Source organism: Physeter macrocephalus, chromosome 14 (genome assembly GCF_002837175.3).
Source record: "Physeter macrocephalus isolate SW-GA chromosome 14, ASM283717v5, whole genome shotgun sequence".
Lineage (NCBI taxonomy): Eukaryota > Metazoa > Chordata > Mammalia > Artiodactyla > Physeteridae > Physeter > Physeter macrocephalus.
The window spans coordinates 77,232,290-77,259,640 of record NC_041227.1 but is presented as its reverse complement, the minus strand read 5'-3'; the positions used below and the strand labels follow the sequence as shown (position 1 = coordinate 77,259,640).

The following is a 27,351-nucleotide window of genomic DNA, read 5'->3' as shown; positions in this document are numbered from 1 at the left end:
CAGACCCTGAGGTTGAGTGAAGAGCCTCCCCTCTGTGCTGGTTTTGGTTTCATCCCGTGGAGAATCGGAAACCTTGTAATTGGCACACAACTGATCGAAAGATGTCATGTCTAGAGACGGGACGGCCTGAAACGCGGGGTGCGGTGCGGTGGGTCAAGTCAGGGGGACTCTGGGCTCCAGCGCGATGCCCGACAGGAAGGGGCGAGGTCGCGGCGTGTGCCCGCTGGTCCGAGGCCCCGGTAAACAGTATGGACGTTCCCTTGGGATTTTTCTGAATGGTGAATGTGGCTGAGAGTATTTTCACGTGCTCAGAAGCTGTTTCTTCTTTTTAATTGAGAGACAGATTTTAGAGCAGTTTTAGGGTTACAGGAGGATCGAGCAGACAGCAGTTTCCTATACCCGTCCCTCTGGGTTCCCTCCCTTGATAACGTCTCTCGCCCGTGTGGCGCGTCATCTGAGTGATGGACCAGCGTTGACACCTAATTCTCCCCTGGAGTCTGTAGTGTGTATGGAGGCTCACTCTCTGTGTCCTCCTGTTCAGGTTTGGACAGGTGTGATGACCTGCCGCCACCACTGCAGCGCCACCCAGAGCCATTTCACTGCCCGGAACGTCCCTGGGGCCGCCTGTCCATCCCCCCAATGCCCCCGAGCCCCCGACAGCTGCTGACCTTGTTACTGTCTGTGCATTCTTGCCCTTTCCCGAGTGTCACGTAGTTGGAATCCTTCAGTCTGTGGTCTTTTCAGACTGGTGTATTTCTGTTTTTATATGATGTCCACTGCCCATCTTCCTGCCCCAATACTGTCTTGTTGTGTTTTGTTTTGTTCTGTTTTGTTTTCCTTGTCTTATTGGCTTTCAGAGTTGTCTTAAATATTTCTAAATTTTTCCAGTTGGAGTCATGTTAGTAAACCTTGTTTTCCAAGGTTTATTGTCTTCTTCCTGTATTTTCCAGCATTGCTATGTAATTCATCCCTTTTTTTAACTTTGAGAGGTTGAATAGTATGCATTTTAAAAGTTTCTGAAAATCACGTTTGTGTGGATCAGATTTCTAGGTAAAGAGCACCCTCCTTGGTCAGTACTGGGGTGCAGCTTCTTTGCGGGGGGAGGCGGGGGAGGGGGGAGGAATGCGTCTGTCTCGTGGTTCCCTTTCTGTTGGGTCTTAGTTGCCCTTTCTGGTCCTGGGCACTGCATCAGCCACTCTCCTGGGACAGGCCAGGCAGGTGGGGTCCTCACTTGCTGGCTCTGGAGGCTGTGTGTGTCTGAGAACACCCTTCTTTTTCCCTGACGAGCCAGAGGACTCTTGTGGTTGGGGAGCAGCGTCCTAGGACTGCGGCCCTTGAGCCCCCGCTGTTCTGTGACATTTGGGCCCCAGCCGTGCGTGGGAGATCTGTGACACAGGGACGCAGCTGTTAAAGTCCTCTTGGGGTTTTGTCATTTACAGTCCTCTGAGGAATATTCCTTTTCTCTAATGGAATTCCAGTGCTTAAGCTTTCTAGCCACTCCTGAAAGGAATCTCAGAAAGGAAAGGAGACCAGTCCCCTCTGCCCCCAAGCAGGGGAGTGAGCGGACACTGTTAACCTAATGCTGAGCAAGTGGCTTGTGCGAAATGTGTAACCACTTCTGAGTTCTGTGATTACAAGGCTGTCTGTGGAATCTTACGGTACCAAGTGGTCTTTTAAGATACATACATCATGGGTTGTTCCCTTGTGTTTTGAAAGTAACCTAAACCCCCTAAATATTTGCAGTTCTGATTGCTTTCTTAATTTGTTATCCAGGTTTCCTGAAATCCATTTTCTTCAAGTTTAAACTGCCAGAAGAGTGCAATTTTCTAATCTTCCCTTTAGATAAAAGTGAACGTGGGCAAGCCACTTAACCCATCACCAAATGGAAAATCATCTGGAACATTCACAATAATGCTGTTTTCAAGCAGCAATAGTGCATGTTTTTTTTTTTTGTTTTTTTTGTTTTTTTTTGGTACGTGGGCCTCTCACTGCCGTGACCTCTCCCGTTGCGGAGCACAAGCTCCGCACGTGCAGGCCCCGCGGCCATGGCCCACGGGCCCCGCTGCTCCGTGGCATTTCGGATCCTCCCGGACCGGGGCACGAACCAGTGTCCCCTGCATCGGCAGGCGGACTCTCAAGCACTGTGCCACCAGGGAAGCCCAGTGCATGTATTTTTATGCCCATTACCAGTGAAAACTATAATGTTTTCTTTTTGTGCTGTTTTTTTCTCATCAGGCAAAATTACAAACAATTAGAAAACCCCACAAATCACATATTTTGTGAAATTACAAATGCAAAACCGAAAAGTAGAATAAGGTGTGCGTGATTCTACTTATGCATTAAAATTAGGCTAGTTCATGGTCTGATCCCTCACTTTCTTGCATTTGGTAATAAGTTTCAGTGTGTGAGCGTGTGGGCCCCCAGTCTTCATTCGGGCGGCCACAGGTGTGACCACTGACACCTGAATGGAATATGGGCACAGCTTCTGGAAGACTTGCTGTCGCTTTCTGAGACAGGCTTCTCAATGCTGAGCTGAGGCAATTCTGCACAGACACTCGTCTGCCTTGGGCAGCAACCAGCTCTTCCCCCCGCTCCCCGCATGTGTCCCAACAGCAGCTGGGCACCCTCAGCCTCCCCAGGCCAGCAAAGGCTGGGTCCCGGACATCTCTGCATCTGGAGCTGTGGGTCAGGTGACCTGGCATCTCAGGGGACCTTGCTAACAGGACCCATCCTGCCTCTTCGATTGTTCCGCATAAAGAACTTTGATTTTCAGTCAATGTCAGGAGTTTGTTGCCATCTTAAACGGCGTCTGAGCTTGGCGTGGTCTTTTCCTTAACCTCTTCCACACCATTCCTCCCTCCACGTTCTTTTGAAATCACCTGAACTTTTTTGTTTTTAACATGCTGGTCCTGTGTTGTATTCCTTTCTTGGCAATTGCAGAAACTTCACAGGCACATTACATTTAGTTATTTAAATTTACTTCTCTGTTTTCTGCTTCATATCTGTCCTCCTTTAAATAGTAATGGGATACACTTTAGATTATCAACAATAATAGTAGGTATCATTGAGAAGCGTGTTATGTCCAAAGAACTATGTTAAGTGCTTTCCATGGATGAACCCATTTGATATTGATCTGTATCATTATGTGGTAAATACCATTATTATATTTATTTCAGAGGTGATGGTACAGAAGGAAACAGTTTGTAATGACTGGTGTGAGTTTTTGTGAATTTATTCAAAAGATCCTCGCTAAAACGACTGGGTTTGGCAATTTCTGGTTCTTTTGTGAGCTCTCTGTCCCTTGTCAGGAGTGTGCTCCTCCCCTGGAAGGTATTGGTGGGAAGAAGGGATTCCAAGTCCCCAGCTGGGAATTAGGGGCAGCTGAACCAAGCTGTCCCCGACAGCTCGCGTGGCAGGTCAGGGTCAGACCGCTGCAGGCTTATCTTCATAGTAAAATACGGAACTAGGATGTGTTGCCTGGCTTGCTTGTCCCTTTGGTAAGTGTGGCGAATACTGCAGCTCAGCTCCTTCTGTGAATGGTAGGAGAAGCTTAGGGCAGGAATGGGACACATGTGTCTGGAGTTTAGGAGAGAAGCCTGGGCTGGCGATATAAATTTGGGAAATGTTGACATGTAGATTGTAATTAAAGCCATGAGGCCAGATGGGATCACCATCAAAGTGTAAAAGAAAATAACTGAGCCCCAGGCCCCTCTAACTTGAGGATGACTCAGGGAAGAGGAAGAGCCAGCAAACGAGACTGAGAAGGAGTGGCTGGGGAGGTAAGAGGAGGACCACGCTATTAACAGTCTGGAAGCAAAATGAAGGGGCACAGTGCATAAACAGTTTGTAATGACTGGTGTGAGTTTTTGTGAATTTATTCAAAAGATCCTCGCTAAAACGACTGGGTTTGGCAATTTCTGGTTCTTTTGTGAGCTCTCTGTCCCTTGTCAGGAGTGTGCTCCTCCCCTGGAAGGTATTGGTGGGAAGAAGGGATTCCAAGTCCCCAGCTGGGAATTAGGGGCAGCTGAACCAAGCTGTCCCCGACAGCTCGCGTGGCAGGTCAGGGTCAGACCGCTGCAGGCTTATCTTCATAGTAAAATACGGAACTAGGATGTGTTGCCTGGCTTGCTTGTCCCTTTGGTAAGTGTGGCGAATACTGCAGCTCAGCTCCTTCTGTGAATGGTAGGAGAAGCTTAGGGCAGGAATGGGACACATGTGTCTGGAGTTTAGGAGAGAAGCCTGGGCTGGCGATATAAATTTGGGAAATGTTGACATGTAGATTGTAATTAAAGCCATGAGGCCAGATGGGATCACCATCAAAGCAAAGTGTAAAAGAAAATAACTGAGCCCCAGGCCCCTCTAACTTGAGGATGACTCAGGGGAGAGGAAGAGCCAGCAAACGAGACTGAGAAGGAGTGGCCGGGGAGGTAAGAGGAGGACCACGCTATTAACAGTCTGGAAGCAAAATGAAGGGGCACAGTGCATCCCGGGTTGGCACGCATGCCCTCAGGCCTGTGCTCCTCGGGGGCAGGGGCTTTGTCTGCTGTTGGAGGTCCCCAACAGCCAGGATTGTTCCTGGCTCACAGTGTAAGACAATATTTTCTTTCTTTGCTGTACACTGAACGAACTCATGGCAGTGTATTGTATTTATTTTCCTCCCACGAGATCCATAACATAAAAGAGGTATATACAGTGTAAACTTTCTTGGTGAGTTGGGTGAGCTCTTGCCCCCCTAAGTCTTCTCCACGTCACCCAGTTCCCATCACGGTGCCATTACAGGGGCCGGTGTCATTCACGGACGTGGCCGTGGACTTCACCCAGGAGGAGTGGCAGCAGCTGGACCCTGAACAGAAGACAACCTACCGGGACGTGATGCTGGAGAACTACAGCCACCTCGTCTCCGTGGGTGAGCAGAGCCTGCTTTCTGAATTGCTGAGATAAACAGGATTTCCCTCTAACTTACTGACTTTAACTTTGAATTTAATGGGACAAATGTGAGTAATCTGGGGCACCAGGCAGGAGGGCATTTGGTCTTTGCCTCCAAGTAGGTTCTAATTTTGGTACAGCACAGATGGCCACTTCTGTTGTGTAGCTCGAAAGGCAGCCCTTTGCTTAAGACGACAGATCTGGAAGCCCAGGAGCCAGGCTCAAGTTCTCTCTCATTTCTGTTAACAGGGTGTCACATTATCAAACCGGAAGTTATCACCAAGTTGGAGAAAGGAGAAGAGCCATGGATAGTGGGAGGAGAATTCCTACTTCAGAGTTACCCAGGTGTGTGAGTGAGGCAGTGAGGAGGTCGGTAACTCGGAAGTGTTTTTCCCTGGTATTTTTTAATGGTGCCAAGCCTTAGAAGTGACTAAGGAGAGTTGCTTGTGTGCTTTAGCTACACAAATCTCGCTCCCAAAGACTTCCTCCTTCCCCACAAAAGCTTATGTTGGTAGAGCTTCTCCGTGCTTGCTTCTACCCAGAACCAAACCCACTCACTTCCTTCTTCCTCTTAAACCTCAGATCCTCTTGTTCTTACAGCATATTCAGTAACCTCTTACTGTAGATTCTTTTTGCTTTCAGGCATTCATAGTCTGTTACTAGAGAATAACTTGTGACTCTCCATATTCTTATTACTTCCCTTTTTACTTCTTTCCCATGAAATGCCTCAGACTTGTTTCCGCAGTTTCACTTCTCACTTCTCTTTCCTTGAGGTCAGAGGTCAAACCCCCGTCCTGTGCATAAACCAGTAAACTCAGTTCACCTTTTCTGTTCTGAGCACGGGTGCTGGTCATTCCTGAGACGAGTTCTGCTGGAGTTTGGTGTCTCCCTCTTCCCCCAAATGCCCATTTTCATCTTGTCTCCTATTTACTGTTCTGTGGCCAGGGCCTTGAATGCTGTCGTGTCGAAGTAGGTGCAAGAGTGAGTAGGAGGTACAGAAATGAGTCGTGGATCATTTATCCTCCCACCCCCACCCCCTCCAGAAATGTCTCTGAAGGATCTGCTTCGCCCTTCGGGGGTTTGTTCCCCGACTTCTTCAAACGGCTCCTCCTGTCTCAAGTCTTGAGGGTTTTTGTCTGTTTAATGCTGCATTGTCCACCCTGTCCTCTGGTTCAGTGTTTCCCGTGGGAGCAGTAGGCGCTCCTTCATTCTGACTGGATTTGCAAGATGTGTTCATCTGCCTTTCTAATCCGTCTTATCACTAGTCTCATAGGGTAAGCCTACAGCGATTCCCTGTTGATTCCTAAAAGGAATGTAAATTCCTCCTCTTTTAAGAATTACCCAATATTGGCCCTGTGTTACCTGGAAATTTTAATTTTCTATTGTTTCCCGAAACTCCAGATAAACTCCCTTTGGTCCACACTTCTAAATGTCTTCTGTTTCATTGGGGTGTGGGTTATTTGTCCAGATTACACATTCTTTAAGTCTGAACTCAAATATTGAACCCCTCCTTGAAGTTTTTCCTTCCAGCTCTAATCATCACTCCAATCTCTTCTTTCTCTTGACTTTGACTCCACCTCATGTTGATGCCTTAAAAAAAAAGTTAGGTCTGATCAAGGAATCTGTTATTTGATTATGTATTCTTTGCTTGAGCTTCTGCACACCATGCCCCCCATAATCCAATAAAGAAAAGGCCATGTTCTCTCTCCTCATCAATAGTATGTAACATATAGTACATGTTTATTTCTTTGATTATCTGAGGAGCCAGGTAGGTGAAAGAACCTTCTTGTCCATTCAGTCAGAAATAATTTATAGGCAGGTATTTCTTTTTATTTTATTATTTTTATTTTTTTTATTGAAGTATAGTCAATTTATAGTGGTGTCTTAGTTTCAGGTGTATAGCAAAGTGATTCAGATATAGGCATTTATTTCTAAACATGCATGTCTAGGTGACATCCCATATATTCTGCTGGTAGTTGAAAGATGTCCATATGATTAAGATTAAGAACAACTATGATTTCTCTTGAGGGGTTCAAAAGAAATAGGAAATAGAGCCATACTTTCTAAGAGGTTTTGGTTAAGAAAAGAGAACAGAGATGCATGGGTAATTTAAAACTCAGCATTGCACATGGAATGTTAATGTTCCAATGCAAGGCTGAATCAAAAATGTATGGAGAGTAATTATTTTCAACTTTAAGGGGAAATGGAGCTAATTAACTTGAGAAAGGACTTGAATAGTATTTTTTTTTAAGCATGGACACACCCTAAGATAGTGTGAGTGGATAGTGAGTGGATCAAGGCTGCAAGTCCGGCAAACTTAGTAAAACAATAGGAGCAGAGACCTGTGGTTGAACGTAAGCTGGGGCATTGCTGGTACCAGACATCTCGATGTAGGTGACAGTGCCTTAGCCTGTGATCTGTCTCTCCACTTGATGTGAAGTGCCATGGTGTAAAGTGCTAATCCATCTCCTCAGACTGATTTCTCCTTGTCCTTGTCCAGTGGCTAAACTTATTGTCGCCCCATCAGTTTACCTGTTTGCTGTGAGTCCTTTCACATCTAAGAGTTGGTCATTCACCTAGCATCCTTTGTCTTCTCATTGCTCCACGTTTGTATTTTACCTTCTATACCCAGTTTTGAACAAAATCTTAAAAGTAGCAAAGATCAAAGGTGCTTGTGTGTGTGTTTTTATATAAATTTATTTTTAATTTTTATTTATTTTTGGCTGCGTTGGGTCTTCGTTGCTGTGCTTCGTTGCTGTGCATGGGCTTTCTCTAGTTGTGGTGAGCAGAGGCTACTCTTTGTTGCAGTGTGCAGGCTTCTCATTGGGTGGCTTCTCTTGTTGCGGAACACGGGCTCTAGGTATGTGAGCTTCGGTAGTTGTGGCACACAGGCTCTAGAGCGCAGGCTCATTAGTTGTGGCACATGGGCTTAGTTGCTCTGTGGTATGTGGGATCTTCCCAGACCAGGGCTCGAACTCGTGTCCCCTGCACTTGCAGGCAGATTCTTAACCACTGCACCATCAGGGAAGCCCGGTGCTTGTGCTTTTGTCAGCTTTCCTCATGACTGGAGATTGTGGAGGTTGTGTGTGTGCATGTGGGTGCTTATTCCAAACCAAAAGAATAAGGGAAAAAAGTACACTTTGAATTGTTTTCATCTGTCCATGAAGCTAGCACCTGTGCCACAAAGAAATGGCTTGTGTACAAGTCACATTTCATATCTTAAATAGGAAGATGTATAAAAATTGGTTAATTTTGCCTCTTTAGAAGAAGACTGGGAAGTCCATGATCTGATAGAGGGAGCCCAGGAAAATGAAGACAGACATTCAAGGCAAACTGAATCTGTCAACGACAAAACCCTGATTGAAGAGAGAGGTAATGTTTTTGGTAAGACTTTTAATGTGGAAACAAACCCTGTTCCTTCAAGAAAGATATCCTGTAAATGTGACTCATGTGGAAAGAGTTTAAAATCTACTTCAGAATATATTAGTAGTGATGGAAGCTATGCAAGAATGAAGCCTGATGAATGTAGTGCATGTGGGAAATCACTTCTCCATGTTAAGCTTGAAAAAACTCATCCAGGAGATAAACCTTATGAATTTAATCAAAATAGGGAGGCTTATGCTCTAAATGAAGGAAGTATTTATCAGAACATTCATATTTTAGAGAAACCCTTTGAATATATGGAATATCAGAAAGCCTTTCAAAAGGGTACAGTGTTTGTTAATCATATGGAGGAGAAGCCCTACAAGTGGAATGAATCTGAAATAGCCTTTCTCCAAATGTCAAACCTCAGTGTGCACCAGAGAGCTCATATGGAAGTGAAGCCCTATGAATGCAATGCATGTGGGAAATCCTTCTGTAAAAAGTCAAAATTTATTATACACCAGAGGACTCATACAGGAGAGAAACCTTATGAATGTAACCAGTGTGGGAAATCCTTCTGCCAGAAGGGAACCCTCACTGTACATCAGCGAACACACACAGGGGAGAAGCCCTATGAATGTACTGAATGTGGGAAAACCTTCTACCAGAAGTTACACCTCATTCAACATCAGAGAACTCACTCAGGAGAGAAGCCCTATGAATGTAGTTATTGTGGAAAATCCTTTTGCCAGAAGACACATCTCACACAACACCAGAGAACACATTCAGGAGAGAGACCCTATGTTTGTCATGACTGTGGAAAAACCTTCTCCCAGAAGTCAGCACTTAATGACCATCAGAAAATTCACACAGGCGTGAAACTCTATAAGTGCAACGAGTGTGGGAAATGCTTCTGCCGCAAGTCTACTCTGACTACACACCAGCGGACACACACAGGAGAGAAACCCTACGAGTGCAATGAATGTGGGAAATTCTTTTCTCGGTTGTCATATCTCACTGTACATTACAGAACTCATTCAGGAGAGAAGCCCTATGAATGTAACGAATGCGGGAAAACCTTCTACCTGAACTCAGCCCTCATGAGACATCAGAGAGTCCACACAGGAGAGAAGCCCTATGAATGTAATGAATGTGGAAAGTTATTCTCCCAGTTGTCATACCTCACTATACATCATAGAACTCACTCAGGAGTGAAACCCTATGAATGTAACGAATGTGGGAAGACCTTCTACCAGAATTCAGCCCTTTGTAGACATAGGAGAATACATAAAGGAGAGAAGCCCTATGAATGTTACATATGTGGGAAGTTCTTCTCTCAGATGTCATACCTCACTATACATCATAGAATTCATTCAGGAGAGAAGCCCTATGAATGTAATGAATGTGGGAAAACCTTCTGCCAGAATTCAGCCCTTAATAGACATCAGAGAACACACACAGGAGAGAAAGCCTATGAGTGTTACGAATGTGGGAAGTTCTTCTCTCAGATGTCATATCTCACTATCCATCATCGAATTCATTCAGGAGAGAAGCCTTTTGAATGTAACGAATGTGGGAAAGCCTTCTCTCGGATGTCATACCTTACAGTACATTATAGAACTCATTCAGGAGAGAAGCCCTATGAATGTAACGAATGTGGGAAAAAATTCTATCACAAATCAGCCTTCAATAGCCATCAGAGAATTCACAGAAGAGGGAATATGAACGTACTTGACGTGGGAAGGCTTCTCTGAAGTCACACCTCATTTAGTGTCACAGAACCCTCAATATAATGAATCAGAAACTCCTACCATCCTAAGAGAGTTCACACAAGTGAGTGTGGACAAGCCTTCAAGCATTAGTCAGACTTGGAATCTGGAAGTTCACAGGATGGAAACCACAACTGTAACTAGGCCCCATGATGGGTTGACAGGAGTAAAAATTTATTGATACTTAAATTGTACATAGTTTCACCATGGATTCAAGCTGTTTCACATATCAGGGAATTCAGACCAAGGGAAACTCTCTCAACTTAAGGAATGTGGAGAACATATTCTGTTGGAAATTATGAATACTGAAAGTTATGTTTCTGATAAAATATAAAGCTTTTTGTAAAAAAGAAGCCACAGAAGATGGCTGTTGTGAATAAACATGCTCCTTATGTAAATAGAAGCTGTAAAGTTGTCAGGTAGCTAATCAAAACAGCAACATGGCAACATTAAGCTCATATATGAATGGGTCCTGAGGATGTAGGACTAATGCTTTTGAGGGTGTTTTGGTCTGTTTGTTTGCTTTTTAAGATGCTGCATTACAGGAATTGTATGTTCAGTTTGAATCATGTTTGAAAAGGCATCGTATCCTTATTAGAATAATTTCTAAGGTATATGGTAATGACCCATTTTAAGTAGCACCACTATGTTAGTATCTTAATATGCATCATTACTGAACTAATATTTGAAAGATATGAAGTATGCTTCTTTTTGTAATCTTCTCTGGCATTTATAAATGCATTTTATCATTGTTAATGAACTAAGTCTTCCATAAGGGAGCCACTGTTTTTAATGTTTTCAACTGTATCTGAGTTAGCAAGAGATAGAAATCTATGCAAAAATATAGAAAATGGCATAGATAATTTAAAATTGTTAATGCCAGAAGTCTGTAGTGAGGAATGTAGGACTCAATGCACTCAGTACAGTTCTTTAGATGTACCTAAAATAGTTTCATTTTAATCTTTTTCACCTACTGTTTTTTATTTAGATGCCTACGTAAGTGTAAGTGTGCAGAGCACACATAATGTGTAACCTAGGAATTAACTAATTCTATTTGATACGATGGTGTTTTTAAACACTGTGCTTTGCTCCTTCCTGAATGGATTAAGAGTGGGTTCATACGGGTTTGTAGCTGGCATTGTTGGGTGACCACCCTAGTTACTCCTTATTGTTGGCTGGCCAAGTTTGGGTATCCATTCCTCCTGACAGAACAGAATAAATCCTGATTAGTTTCAGCCAATAATGATAATCTTTTTCTCATGGCCAGCAACTCGTTTAGAGTGGTCCGAGGACCCAATTCTAGACAAATAAAGGAAACATCTGACAGGTTATTTCTGGAAAAGTTTTCTTCAAAGCTTCAAGGAATCATGCTGGGTGAAATGGAACCTTGTTGAACTTTTCCTCGTCTGATGTGATGCCTGGCTCTGTCTTTCAACAATGAATTATGATATAATTTGCACATGGCAGAGCAGAAAGATTGGAAGAACCTGGGATCTGGACAATGCTCTTGAGCCACTGAACCAGCCAGCCATGTAGCCATTCCACCTCTGGACTGTTTCTTTTCTGAAAGACTCAATTTATTTTTAAGCTGATTGATGTAGGTTGCTTTTAGGGATAACTAAAGATACAGAGTTTGTAGGAGTTACGCAATTGAAAAGTGGACTTTAGGCAAATCATTTATTTTGAGGTGTTGATATCGAAATTATTTTCTGTAAATTTTGGTGTAAATAGTTTAAGCATTAGAAAACCATGTTTTCCTGAATTGTTACGTTACTGACCTAAGAACCTCTGGAACCTGATACGTCAGGTACATCTTTCTTTTGCTAATGCATGACATAAATTTAGGTTAATTTGTTATTAATGGATCATTGCTACCATGTTGTTGACAATATATGGTGTGAGGTAAGGACCTACTTCTGTTGTCCAGTGATTAGCCTGATAGCCTGTATTATTTGAGTAATTCACCCCTTACCACGGAGATGAAATGCCATGTTTCTCATTTATTTCTATCACTCATGGCACCTGTTTTTGTTATCATTTTTTCCACCATATTTGTCTAGATGATCTTGAGTCTACTACATAACAGGAATTAAAATTCTGGTAGAGCGTATAATAGTTTTGTGTAGCAACTATATATTCATAGTATATTTGTTGAAATATTTACAGAGGTTTCCTACACTAGTGGGAAGTAGCTTAAATACACAGTATGCCTTTTAAGTAAAATGTTTGAAAAGTTTAAATGGTTTACCACATTCTTTTTCTCTTATGGAGTGCCTGACATGAAAGGGTCCTGTACATGTAAGTGGTCCTCAACTGCCTCTTCAGTAACGCAGTCATGGGATTTCTTTATTGTTTCAGAGATGTCAGTGTTTTCATATTATTACATCTCTGAAATTAGGATCTATAGCATGTTCTGATTCAACTGGCATTGATTTTTTTTCTTCCTTAGAGGTACTTAAAATAATGGGTTGTCTTAGATTTGATGGACTGCAATATTTGAAAAGTTTTTAATTATTCCCGGCAAGGCCTAAGTTCATGAAAGAAGGCACCACAGGGGATGGTTCTGTTTCCCCACCCAGCAGCAAACCGAATGTGGAATTGGGGCAGAGCAGGAGTACTTGCTCTTTATACACAGTGACCTCATACTGTGGAGTGTGAGCAGATTTGGAACTCCCAGGGGGTTTCCAAGGGCTGAGCAGGAGGTCAACCCCTCCTGGCACATAGAGGTGAGATTCCCCCAGGTTTTTTTGTTTTTTTCAGTTATCCTAGTGTTAGTGAAATGGTGGTTCATTTGTTGCTTCTGTGGCCTCTCAAACAGGTCAAAATGAAGACCATTCCTAACACCAGGGCCCTCTTCTGAGGCCACAGAGAGTCACCCTCTCTTTATTCCACCTCAGTGTGGCTGGCTGGGTTGTCCACTCTAGCGCCCCAAAGAAGGGTGTATGGATAGATATTGGTAAGGGTGTATTGGTATGTTTGTATACTGTGGAAGTATGTAAAATGATACAGGCATCTGGGAAACTAACCTGGAAATAACCTTTTAAATTCAATAATATGTGTGCTTTTTCATGCAGTAGTACCCCAATCTGTTTATAGATCCCAAGGAATTTCACCACAGCAGGACTTTTGAGATATCCTAGGTGACTGTCATTAGAAGAGGTGAGTCAAATGTGGATCAAGCAGTGGGGTGGTGTCCGGCAGTTAGCAGTGTGTGCTCTGTTGTAGCACAGCTGACTAACACTTTTAGATATGAATTTTAAAAATGGATGGAATGAGATTTCATGCAACTAAAAAATGTTTACATCAATTAAAGTTACACACACACCCTCATAGAGGCTACAGTAGTATGTGTTTAAGGTCATACCTTCATCAGTGTGAGTACCTGTGGGGGAAGGGATGGAATTGCAGTTTGGCATGAAGAAACAGTGGGGTCCACACAGAAACCAATGCTGATAATAAGTATGTTTTTAACTGAGTAGTACAGTTAACACTGTGCCCAGGACTCCTCCAGAAATATGAAAACATGCACACAGGAAAATTAAAGGCCCCTAATTAAAATCCCCAATAATGTTTTATTCTGTTCAGTTTTAGCCAGAATTTTATAGCTTAGGTACCTAAGTGATGCCTCCTGTGCCTTTTCTGGCAACTTCTACCCAAGCCAACTTTCAGGAAAATGGCACAGCTGCTTGTTAACGTCCCTACGATGAAAGTGTTCTACATGTGAGTGCATCACTTCATAGAACTCAGTGTAATAAACTGGGCTGCTGACTGTACTACTGTGTTACCCTGCTTTGTTTATGAAAGAGATTCCCCCCCTTCAGTTTCAACTGGCACATCACTGGAGATTTGACTTCTCAACTTACCTTTCAGGTAGGTGTGGCCAGGTGATTATGTTGGAGCCCATTAGGGAAATCTGTGTCATCCTCTGAGTCACATTCTTAAAGAGTCACATTCTTAAAAGTTGGTTCTTCACTCCCTTTCCTCCTTCCCTTGCTTGGGCTGTGATTGATAGAACTTATTATTCTTTTGATTTTTTTAAAAAACTACTTAAACTTATAAAAACCATTCTTGGTTTATGCTGTACAAAGAAGAGGCAGTGGGCCAAATTTGGCCTATGATCCATATTATTTTGCCAACTCCTGCTTAGGGGATGGAAAATTAATACATTAAAGGGAAACTTTTCGCTGGCTAACACCATGGAATGGGATGGGGAGGGTCCCCTACCTCCCTGGACCCCCTGTTTGGAATTGTACATGAGATTTCAATCTTCTCTTGGTTCAGCCACTTTGCTTGGCAGCCAATCTGACACTGACACAGAATTAGCCAACAAAAAGTGAACTGCAGTCATGTCTTCTAAAATGCCACCTATGGGCTTCCCTCGTGGCGCAGTGGTTGAGTCCGCCTGCCGATGCAGGGGACACGGGTTCGTGCCCCGGTCTGGGAAGGTCCCACATGCCGCGGAGCGGCTGGGCCCATGAGCCATGGCTGCTGAGCCTGCGCATCCGGAGCCTGTGCTCCGCAACGGGAGAAGCCACAACAGTGAGAGGCCCGTGTACCGCTAAATAAGTTAATTAAATTAAATAATCAATCAACCAACCTATGCCTTCCTCCAAAACTTAGTGGTGCACTAATGATGAAATACAAGAGTGAGGCTTAGAAAGTAAAAGGCAGCCCACTCAAAATCTTTTCAACATCAGTACAAGATTATTTGTGGAATCAACAGAATCCTAATAAATACTAGCACACTGTAATAGTATTAAATTTCTAATAAAATATGCAGTATTTTACCTTCAGAAAAATGTGTGCACCCCCCACCCCCCCAAAGAAAGAGAAAAATGTTCACCCAGATCTTGGTTTGTAATTATTCTCCACTAAATGGAACCAGAGCTCTTAAGAGTAAAAGCTTATTCCAATGCTGACTAGTAAAATCGAGTGTAGAACAGTCATTTGTACTAGCAATTAGGAAGTGCTAGAAAACTGACAGGAAGTGATTTCACCAAAAATGGTAGAAATCTGTACCCCCCCCCCCACAACATGAACGATTAATAAGCTGGCAACATTGGCAAAACTCTAGAATCTAGTCCAGGACTTAGAACCACCAAGGAAGCTTGATAAGGGCAACACTTTGCAGTGAGAAAGCTGCCCACCCACTGTCCCCCACATCTCAGGTCAGCAGCCTGAGTCCCAGGCACAGGTTGCTGGGGCCAGGGCAAGAATGAGACCTTACCCCACAGGGCTGTGCTTGTGGGCCTCACATGTGGGCTGCTGTCTGTAAGTCAGTAACAGGGCTTCCCTTTGTTTCCTTGACTGAGAGCAGTCTTCCCAGAGGGCTGGTGCCGAAGGCATTTAAAGGCGCAAGTCCTGGGGTGGGGGCAGCAACCTGGGGCAGGATGACAGTCAAAATGAGCAGATGTATTGAGAAGCCTGGGAAGGGACAGGTTGGAAAATAGAGTTATGTGCGGCAATACAGGCTTGAAAAGTCCCTATGCTCTCACCTGGACTGGCCTGCAGGCTCCATGTAAGCTGGAAGTGAAGGTTAAGGCAGAGTGGAACCAGCCTGGCTAAGTGCTGAAGGAGTGCCCAACACAGAGCCAGCCTGCAAAACTGGGGGACTGTCCCCCCTTTTTTGGGCTCCAGGTGTTTACAGAAACTGGCAAAACACAGCTGACCTCTGGAAGCTAATGGAACAGAACTAAGTAGCCACACAATATACAGATTCAATGCAATCCCTATCAAGTTACCAATGGCATTTTTTACAGAACTAGAACAAAAATTGTTTACGTTTGCACAGAAACACAAAAGACCCCGAATATCCAAAGTAATCCTGAGAAAGAAAAACGGAGCTGGAGGAATCAGGTGCCCTGACAAAGCTACAGTAATCAAAACAATATGGTATTGACACAAAAACAGAAATATAAATCAATGGAACAGGATAGAAAGCCCAGAAATAAACCCACGCACCTATGGTCACCTAATTTACAACAAAGGAGGCAAAAATAAACGAGAAAACAGTCTCTTCAATAAGTGGTGCTGGGAAAACTGGACAACTACATGTAAAAGAATGAAGTCAGAACATTCTCTTAATACCATACACAAAAATAAACTCAAAATGGATTAAAGACCTAAGTGTAAGACCAGACACTATGGAACTCTTAGAGGGAAAACATAGGCAGAACACTCTTCGACAGAAATTGCAGCAATATCTTTTTGGATCCACCTCCTAGAATAACGAAAATAAAAACAACCAACCAAATGGGACCTAATTAAACTTGAAAGCTTTTGCACAACAAAGGAAATCATAACAAAAAGTCAACCCACAGATGGGGAAAATATTTGAAAACAAAGCCACTGACAAGGAATTAGTCTCCAAAATATACAAACAGCTCATGCAGCTCAGTATCAAAATAACCCAATAAAAAAATGGGCAGAAGATCTAAATAGACATTGCTCCAAAGAAGACATACAGATGGCCAAAAAGCACATGAAAAGATGCTCAGCATCGCTAATTATTAGAGAAGTGCAAATCAAAACTACAATGAGGTTATCACCTCACACTGGTCAGAATGGCCATCACCAAAAAGTCTATAAACAATAAATGCTGGAGAGGGTGTGGAGAAAAGAGAACCCTCCTGCACTGTTGGTGGGAATGTAAATTGGTGCAGCCACTATGGAGAACAGTATAGAGGCTCCTTAAAAAACTAAAAATAGAACTACCATATGATCCAGCAATCTCACTCCTGGGCATATATCCAGAGAAAACCATAATTTGAAAAGATGAATGCACCCCAATGTTCATAGCAGCACTATTTGCAATAGCCAAGGCATGGAAGCAACCTAAATGCCCATCGACAGAGGAATGGATAAAGAAAACGTGGTACATATATACAATGGAATATTACCCAGATATAAAGAATGAAATAACACTATTTGTAGCGACATGGATGGACCTAGAGATTATTGTACTAAGTGAAGTCAGTCAGACAAAGACAAATATGATATCACTTATATGTGGAATCTTAAAAAAATGATACAAATGAGCTTATTTACAAAACAGATTCACAGACTTCAAAAACAAACTTATGGTTACCAAAGGGGAAAGGTAGGGGGGAGGGATAAATTAGAAGTTTGGGATTAACATATACACATGACTATATATAAGATAGAAAACCAACAAGGACCTATTGTATAGCACAGGGAACTATATTCAATAACGTAATAAATCACAATGGAAAAGAATATGAAAAAAAATACATATATTCTTTATGACTCTTTATGAATCACTTTGCTGTACACCAGAAACTAACATGACATTGTAAATCAACTACAGTATAAAATAAAAACTAAAAAGAGTTAAGTGGCCACACATGACAAAGAATATACACTTATAAAAATAAGTTTAGAAAAGTCAATAAGGACGCAAATAACAAGAACCCACAACAAAAAATCCCTGGGGCAGGGGGAGAATCTGATTTCCAGAGTTCCCACGTTATCATATTTAAAATGTCTAGTTTTCAGCAAAAAATTACAAAACATGCAAAGAAACAAAGTATGGCCCACTCACAGGAAAAAGACCAACAGAAACCGTCTCTGAGCCCTGCCTCTGGATAGGGGGGAAGTGGTCCAGCCAGTGGGATTAGGAGTGCCACTCAGTAGGCAGCTACTTTAGACTAAATTTAAATTCAATCAGAATTCCCAAAAGCTCTGGAGAGGAGCCTGGTAAATCCGTTCTAAAGGTCGCCTCTAAGAACTAATGTGGGAAAAGCCAAGAAAGTCTTGAAAAATAGAAATGAAGAGGGACTTGGAGAAGTGTTACAAAGCAAGAGCAATTAAAATACCAGTTTAGTTAATTAGCACCAGTGTAAAATGTGAGCTATATAAATAAAACAAAAATCTGGAAAGAACCAGAGTACTTACAACCTGTGAGTCAGGACAGAGAAGGCAAATAAGACAATGTAACCAAGCTGCCTGCAGTTCCAAGGTCAAAACAGACTAACCACTGGTCTATAATCATCTGCTGTTGCAAACCCCTGTGAGAACTCCCGTTGGCTCTCCCTGGCCTCTCAGATTAAGTGTCCATCCTGGGAACAACCAAACTGGGCCAGGAGGATGGTGCTGTGACTGGCCCACCAGGGAATGTGCCAGCTCTGGGGTCTCAGCTTCTTTCTGGAAGGATGTAGGGAATGGTGCTGAGCAGACAGGAAGCAAAGCCACACTACACATGAAAATTTAAGCCACAATAAAGATCGTATTTCAAATCAGCAACAAAAAGATTAGTTAAATGGTATAAGGACAACTAGCAATTCATTAGAAAAATAAAAATCAGACCCTTACTTACATCAAGCCACATCTTGTCAAGAAAAAAGTGGTTAAAGATCAATGAAAAATTCATTTAATTTGTAAAAGGTTGTTTCATATATAGAGAAAGAATACTTAATATGTAACTAGGTGCCAAGAGGAAATCTCCTGCACTCTTATTTCTCTCAAGAAACATCATTTCTTCGTTACATGGAAATTTACAAAGCAGAAAGCAGTGGCTGAATCATTTTCTCAAAAGAAATTATTCTTGCCCCCAAATTCCTATATCTAACACTTGTGAATGACATAATTTTTAAAAATACATACCTCTGCAATGTTTGCATGCCTTACAGCCCCAAGTGACAGAAAAACCTCAACTCCAACAGGCTTACACATGACCTCAGTTCTTCCCAATACAGAGCAGCTTCAGAGCTGGTAAGGTCACCACCCTGGGTCATCACTGCCCACTTTCTTCCATCTCTCTGCTCCCCATCTTCAGAAGACTAGCTCTGAGTCACAAGATGCAACCAACGGGGGGCTTCCCTCGTGGTCCAGTGGTTAAGAATCCACCTTCCAATGCAGGGGACGCAGGTTCTAATCATGGTCGGGGAACTAAGATCCCACATGCCGTGGGGCAACTAAGCCTGCGCGCCACAACTACTGAGCCCAAGCACCACAGCGAAGAGCCCACATGCCACAACAAAGGCCCAACGCAGGCAAAAACAATAAATAATATTTTTTTAAAAAATGATGCAACCAAAGGGTTGTATCTGGACAGACAATGCCATTCTGCTCATGACTTATCAAGTCACCCAGAACTTTTCCCTAAACATCCTATGGGCCATTGCCAGAAACAGTCCCTGGTGAGGGGAGGAAAAACAGGCCACATCAAGGCTCTCCCAAAAGGAGGGAGTGCAGAGTAGCCTGCCAACCTGCTGCCAGGAAACAGGGAAAAGCAGAAAGCAAGAGGGCACAGTACCTAGCACCCTATTAGGCAAATGGTTCCTGGGTTCCTAATGCCTGGGCTACAAGCACTGTACCTCTGTAGGTAGCCCTTAGAGTCCCACCAGGAGCAGGAAAAGTAAGGGTGCACATGGCACAATTCTCAGCATAAGGAGCACTGCTGTTCTCAGTATTGCTGACCCCAGGCTTGTGGTGGTAACAGTGCTGTACCCGCCTTTGCATACTTAGTGGACATTTTCATCACACCAGCTAAACCCAAGACAAACATTTTTTTTTGAAAGGCATTGTTTGGCTTCTTTATTGAAGAGCAAATCAGTAACAATGAGAACGTTTATATACGTATGCCAGAAGACAGTAAGAGAGTAGATAAGTGATGTGATACTTTTCCAAAACCTTTTACAAAAATTTTCAGAGCTCTTTTAAGAAAAATATAGTGAACACTCATGTACCTACCACTAAGTTCAACACTTGCTATAATTTTGCTATTTTTACTTCATTTACTTACATATGCATTTTTCCCCTGGTCCACTTCAATGCTGCAGATATCATGAGCTCATCTCTCCAGTCAGCAAATGTGTCCTCAGAAACACACATTAACATTCATAACCACAATTACCACTTAAGAAAATTAACTCTAGTTCCCTAATATCATTGAATTCCCATCCCACATTCAATTTCCTCCAGTTATCTCCAAAGTATCTACATAGATGTCTTTTTGAACCAGATGTCTTTTGGATCCAATCAAGGTTCATGCACTACATTTGATCATGTCTCATTAGTTTCTCTGAATCGAAAAATCCTTCCCTGCATTTCTTTTTAAAAATGACACTGACTTGTGAAGACCAGGCCAGCTGTCTGGAAAAATACCCTGCATTCCAGATTTATCTGATTGTTTTCTCCAAAAAAGCTGTTCCTCTATCTCCTGTGTTTCCTGTAAACTTGAAGACTAATAAACACTTGATTAGATTCACATTAAATATTTTGGTAAGAGTACTCCACGGTGCAATGTAAGTACTTCATATTACATTTAATCAAAAGACATAATGTCACTGCTGCTCATTTGATCACTTGGTTAAAGTGGGGCAATCATTCAATTGTCAAGGTTCACTTTTCCCAGCTTCAGTGTGTAAGATGTCTGTGGGGGACACTCTGGCTCTACACAAATACCGCTTCCTTTCCATCTAATGATCTAGATGCACCAGAGGTTGCAAATTAGCAGTCAGTCCTTCTACATTTATGAGCTGGCGTTTTTCTACAACAGAAGTCTTCCCACAACTGGAGATGAAAAGCTGCTCCTACTAAAAGGACAGGGTGAAAACCTAGTTCTTCTAATTACAGAGTAAGGAGTTTAAGATTTGCCTCCAATGGTGGAAATGAACTGAGCTGCAGTCTCGGATTTTTGTTTATTCAAATGTGATAGTCATTTTGTCTGACCACCAAATTACCTCACATTTGACCTCTGACACATACCCATTGACGTTCACGTGCTTCCTTGGCTTTTGACCAAGATGTCCCAGGCTCACCCTGGACACTCAGGGCCCAGACCTAGACTCAGCTCTTTCTCCAGGGAGTCCTGGTGCCTTGGAGGGGGCAATGCTGGAGAGAGCTATGAAATACATAATTTTTTTAATGAGCAATATTTTCAATCTATATTTTATCATTATAGGGAGTTTTACATAAATTCTTTGATTTTTATGGTTGTCTCTTTTAAACTGGAAGTTTTGATTCCTAGTAACTTTAATAATTTATTTTTGCTTTATCCTACAATATATACAAAATAGATTCAAATAAATACCAGTATTATTAAGAAGAAAATTGATGATTTTATAATTTTTTACAGGTCTTTTTGTCCTTAAACACATCCCATTAAGGGTGTAAAATCATAATATGGAGTTCAGAAGTTTCTTCAAATAATTATTTCTTTTGTGTGGTTGAGTTGCCGATTTGATATTAAGTTGATTTGTTTTCAATTTCAGAATCTTTTATTTTTACTTTTGAATATATAAATAACTTACATTTGTTCAAAGGTCAAAATTTCATAAAAAGGTAAAATCAAAGAAAACTTGCTTCCACCCTTATCTCTACCCTCCTGTTCACTTCTGCCTTCATAGGTATTTAATAGTTTGTAGTTTATCCTTCTAGTGTTTTCCTTTGCAAAAATAAGTAATTGTGTGTATGTGTGAGAATCCTCTCAATTCTTACACAAAAGGTAACAGGCTGGATAGTTTTCTATACTTTGATTTTCTCAATAATATGTTGTGGTACAGTACTTCAAATCTGTCAGGTATTTCACTTAAAATGTATACTGTATACCAAAATACAAACACTGGTGGCATTTACTGTGAGAAATCTGTCATCATAATTATTAAGCTATGGGGAGATATCTCCTACTGACAACTATTTTGACATCCACCATGTAAATCAAACACACAACATAGGTATGTTGCTAACACACCTAAGCCTTCTTACAGAACTCAGGTACACTTCACGTGACTAATGCTGTCAGTCTGCTGCTGCAACCTGTGTTTCCAAAGGCTTCATATTACAAAACGAGTATCATTGGCATTAGACAGATTTTAGGTCACATTTTCAAAAGTTGGTACCACACGAGAATCATGACTTCCATTATTACATTATTTCTGGAGGGAAAAAAATGTATCCATATTTCCTAAATTGATAGATTTCCCCTCAGTATTAACTCCTTAGATAATGAAGTTTGGTTTTCTTCTTGAACACTTGTACATAAAACGCTTGTACAGTTTCACTCCAATATCAATTATCTGATGTTCAGTAAGTTGTGACTTTGTAAATGCTTTAATACTTCTGATGCCTTTCCCCTGTGATTTCTCTGAAGCATATAGTGGATCTGTAGGTGGATACTAATAACGTTCTCAGGGAATCTCTCTCCTAACAAGTCCTCTGCTATAAGAGAGCTTACAGTTTCTTCTGTGAGTTCTCTCAGGTGTGACAAAATGTGACTTTACACAGGAGTATTTTCTACATTTGCTGCCACTTTGGGTATCTCTCTTGTGTGAATTACCTCATCTTTAGAGAGAGTTGACTTCTTGCAGAAGGCTTTCCCACATTCATTACATTCATAGGGCTTCTCCCCCGTGTGTGTTCGCTGGTGCACCATGAGTGTTGACTTCATACAGAAGGATTTCCCACATGTCTTACATTCATAGGGCTTCTCCCCTGTGTGGGTCCTCTGATGATTAATGAGGTTTGACTTCACATAAAACGTTTTCCCACATTTATTACATTCAAAGAGGTTCTTCCCTGTGTGAGTTCTCTGATGTACAGTGAGGTGTGATTTCATACAGAAAGACTTCTCACATTCATTACATTTATAAGGTTTCTCCTCTGTGTGAGTTCTCTGATGTATGGTTAGGGCTGACTTATAACAGAAAGACTTCCCACATTTATTGCACTCATGGGGCTTCTCTCCAGTGTGTGTTCTCTGATGTTCAATGAGGTGTGACTTCTGGAAGAAATTTTTCCCACATTCTTTACATTCGTAAGTTTTCTCCCCTGTGTGTCTTTGCTGATGTTTAGTGAGGTGTGACTTCTGGAAGGTTTTACCACATTCTTTACATTCGTAAGGTTTCTCCCCTGTGTGTATTCTCTGGTGCTGACTGAGGGCTGACTTCATATAGAAGGCTTTCCCACATTCATTACACTTACAGGGTTTCTCCCCTGTATGAGTTCTCTGGTGTACAGTTAAGGTTGACTTATGGCGAAAGGTCTTCTGACATTCATTACATTCGTAGGGTTTCTCTTCTGAGTGTGTCCTCTGATGATCAGTGAGGTTTGACTTCATAGAAAAGGCTTTCTCACATTCTTTACATACATGGGGTTTCTTTCCTGTGTGATTTCTTTGATGAATATTAAGTAGCGACTTCACATAGAATGACTTTTCACATTCACTGCATTTGAAAAGTTTCTCCCCAGTGTGAGTTCTCTGGTGTATAATGAGGATTGACTTCATAAGGAAGGCTTTCTCACATGCATTACATTTGTGTGGTTTCTCCCGTGTGAGTTTTCTGATGTTTAGTGAGTGCCGACTTTTTGTAGAAGGACTTCTCACATTCATTGCACCCGTAGGGTTTCTCCCCCGTGTGAGTTCTTTGATGTACAGTGAGGATCAAATTCATAGAGAAGGATTTGCCACACTCATTACACTCATAGGGTTTCAATCCCGTGTGAATTTTCTGATGTTTAGTGAGATGTGACTTCACACAGAAGGTTTTCCCACATTCATTACAGGCATACGGTTTCTTTCCTGTATGGGATACTTGATGTATAATCAGAGCTGACTTATAGTAGAAGGATTTTCCACACTCAATACATTTGTAGGGTTTCTCCCCTGTGTGTGTTCTCTGATGATCAGCAAATTGTGACTTCTGTGAGAAAGTTTTCCCACATTCATTGCATTTGAAAGGTTTCTCCCCTGTATGCGTTCTCCGATGCTTAGTTAGGTTTGATTTCACACAGAAGGATTTCCCACAATCCTTACATTCATATGGTTTCTCCCCTGTGTGAGTTCTCTGATGATGGTTGAAGTTTGATTTTGCATAGAAGGACTTTCCACAATCCTTACATTGATAGGGCTTCTCTCCTGTGTGAATTCTCTGATGGACCTTTAGGGCTGAGCTATGACGAAAAGATTTCTTGCATTCATTACATACATAAAGCTTCTTTTCTGATTGTGTCCTCTGCTGGTCAGTAATGGCCGACTTTTCAGGGGCTTTATCACATTCATGGGGTTTCTCTCCTGTGTGAGTTCTCTGAGGGTCAGTGGGCTGTGATTTCTGGAAGGTTTTCCCACATTTATTACTTTCACATTGTTCCTCTCTTGTGTGTGTCTTCTGATGTTGAGTGAGGTGGGATTCCTGGTAAAAAGATATCTTGCAGTGACTGCATTCAAACGTTCTCTCTCCCGTGTGAGTTTTATGAAGTTGAGTGAGATGGGACTTCTTGCTGGAATTATTACCATTTTCATTTGATTCGTGGGTTTCCTCCTCCACATTAACTTCCTGATGTTTAAAGAGGGTTGACTTCTCACGCTCATTAACTTCAGAATGATTCTCCCTTGTGTGAATTTCCTGCTGGACTTTAAGGGTTGACTTGTCACTGGTATTTTCCCCCTGTTCCTTATAATCCTGAGGCTTCTCTTCAGTTTGGGTCCTCTGAGGTGTGATGATGGCTGCCTCACTAAGGACAGCTGCACCACATTCATGACCTTCAACAGGTGGTCCCAGAGGCTGAATTTTCTGTTGCCCCGTAGGGTCCTCATTATGACTTAGAGATTTTCCATCTTGGTTATGTTCATCAGATTTCTTTCCAGGATGAGTATTTTCTTGATTACTATCAAGAAGCAACTTCCCACATGCATTAATTTCATTAGAGTTCTTACTTGAATGATTTTTATCACTAATAATGGATTCTGAAACATTTTTCAAACTCATTCCATGTAAGTCATATTGACAGGGTGTTTTTCTGAAAACATTATCTCTCTTCTTAGTCAGTGTTTTTTTGTTGATGAGTGAAACTCGCCACAAATGTTTATCTTGGTTTTCCTGGCTTCTGTCTATAAGGTCATAAATAAGAAAAATTAGGTATACTTTAAAAATGCTAACACATTTCCTATGTAAATAAAATTTATTACATCAGTGATTCTCATTTTTTAGTCCCAAGCTCCTAGGATGAAATCCCCAAATCCCAAGCCTATATATCCCCTTAGATCAGAAAAAAGAAAAATAGAAAACACCTGCTATAGTGGAAAAGGGAGAGTAAAACTATAATGCACACACATATATTTGCTATTTTAAAAATAAGACCTTCAGGGCTTCCCTGGTGGCACAGTGGTTGAGAGTCCACCTGCCGATGCAGGGGACGTGGGTTCGTGCTCCGGTCTGGGAAGATCCCACATGCCATGGAGCAGCTAGGCCTGTGAGCCATGGCTGCTGAGCCTGCGCATCCGGAGCCTGTGCTCCGCAACGGGAGAGGCCACAACAGTGAGAGGCCCGTGTACCGCAAAAAAAATAAAAAAATAAATAAAATAAGACCTTCAGAACTAAAAAGAGAAGAAGAAACTAAACATAAGGAACAGTGAGCTGAGGGAAACTCATAGATAACTGGGTTATTATCCCAACGAAAACCATGAACAGGAAGTAGAGTGAGAAATATTAGTGTACATGGATTTCAGGAGAAATATCAGAGGAAGTCTTAGGTGTGGGATAAAACAAATTATCTGTACATATACAGATACAGCCCACTATCTGTAAGCCAATGGGCAAAATAAGACATATTAGTTGTTCAAGATATCCTTACAAAAATACACAATAAATATTTTTTAAAATATTTATTCCCAATCACAAGCCTTACAAGTCTGATAGGTTCTTACATTCAGAAGTCTGCTTTTCAGCTTTGGTTCTACTAAAAACTCAGACGTCCTCCAGGAAATGTATCTCTCCCCTTTCCTCCCCCGTTCTTCCCTCTCTCCCCCTCCCTTCCTCACATACTTTTTTCAAATGATGCCTCCAACTCCATCTTCTCCAACACTGAAATAGTCACTACCTATACTTTTTATTAATACACTATGGAAAGGACTAACTTTATCCAATAGCACTTGGTAACACTGAATTTCAATATATATCACACAATTTTGTTTCTTTCTCCCAACTACAGCCTATGCTCCTAGCAGGTTTTAATGTATCTCCAGTTGCCTTTGAGTCCCTTTGAGTAGACATTCAGTTGGTGGCCCTCAAAAGGCATCAGAATTACCTGGAAAATTTTCTTAATTTAATTTTTATTTTGTATTGTAGTACAGTTGATGTACAATGTTGTGTTAGTTTCAGGTGTACAGCAAAGTGATTCAGTTATACATATACACATACCTATTCTTTCTTAGATTCTTTCCCCATATAGGTTATTAGAGAGTACTGAGTAGATTTCCCTGTGCTATACGGTAGGTCCTTGTTGATTATCTACTTTATATATAGTAGTGTGTATATGTTAATCCCAACCTCCTAATTTATACCTCCCCCACAGAATAACCTGGAAATTTTTATTCAAAACATGGAGTACAGCTTCCCTGGTGGCGCAGAGGTTAAGAATCCGCCTGCCAGTGCAGGGGATATGGGTTCGGGCCCTGGTCTGGGAAGATCCCACATGCCGCAGAGCAACTAAGCCCGTGAGCCACAACTACTGAGCCTGTGCTCTAGAGCCCGTGAGCCACAACTACTGAGCCCACGCACCTAGAGCCCACGCTCCGCAACAAGAAGCCACCACAATAAGAAGCCCAAGCACCGCAACAAAGAGTAGCCCCTGCTCGCCGCAACTAGAGAAAGCCCGCGTGCAGCAATGAAGACCCAATGCAGCCAAAAATAAACAAATAAATAAAAACAAATTCATTTTTAAAAAATAACAAAACATAAGAGTATAGACTGTCATAGCCCCATGTCAATCCATGTACCCTATGAATCAATCTACAGGTAAGTGATGTAGGCCTATGTACTTAGGAAATGCTTTCTGAATAAACGTATCTATCAATATTAATAGATGAGCATATCTATTATATATTATACATCAAATTAAGGAAGAGTTAAAAAAAATTAAAAGAGGCCCCCCCAGATGGGGACAAAAGCCTCAGCAATAACCAGATGCTCTCAGGTGTCAGTATATGATTAGGTCTGAATTCCTTGTGGCTCAGCTGCTAAGTGAAATGGGAATTCTAAGAGGGGAGAGAGTAAGAAGCACTTCAAAACAAAGGTGAGTACTTGAGCTCAAACATAAACTAAGTGTAAAATACGCACAACAAGCATTAACTACATGCCAGGCACAGTCCTAAGCCCTTTCTTAAGAATCTGGACAGGCAAACCTCAAGAAGAGGTGCAGATGTGGGTAAGATGTATGAGCAGTATTTAAAAGGAGGATCAAATGGAACTTACCATAAGTTTTTTAGTAACATCAACAAAAAAGGATGAATATGGACTGATAATGTTTAAGAAGAGGTATCTTAAGTAATAGAGGA

General features: G+C 41.8%; 2 protein-coding genes across 2 annotated transcripts; one reads left to right on the top strand and one right to left on the bottom strand.

Annotated features, from left to right (window-relative positions):
- Positions 1 to 184: 184 nt before the first annotated feature.
- Positions 185 to 27,351, top strand: LOC129392715 (zinc finger protein 12-like). The gene is made up of 5 exons (XM_055089759.1): positions 185 to 239; positions 4,757 to 4,906; positions 5,176 to 5,271; positions 8,191 to 8,298; positions 26,370 to 27,351. Exons 1-5 carry the CDS (start codon positions 185 to 187, stop codon positions 26,372 to 26,374), a joined length of 414 nt encoding a protein of 137 aa, XP_054945734.1. The 3' UTR covers positions 26,375 to 27,351.
- LOC129391357 (zinc finger protein 345-like) lies at positions 19,652 to 26,377 on the bottom strand. The gene is given in 2 exon segments (XM_055089770.1): positions 19,652 to 23,344; positions 23,346 to 26,377. Coding segments are annotated over 2 exon segments (2,487 nt in total). The 5' UTR covers positions 24,785 to 26,377; the 3' UTR covers positions 19,652 to 22,296.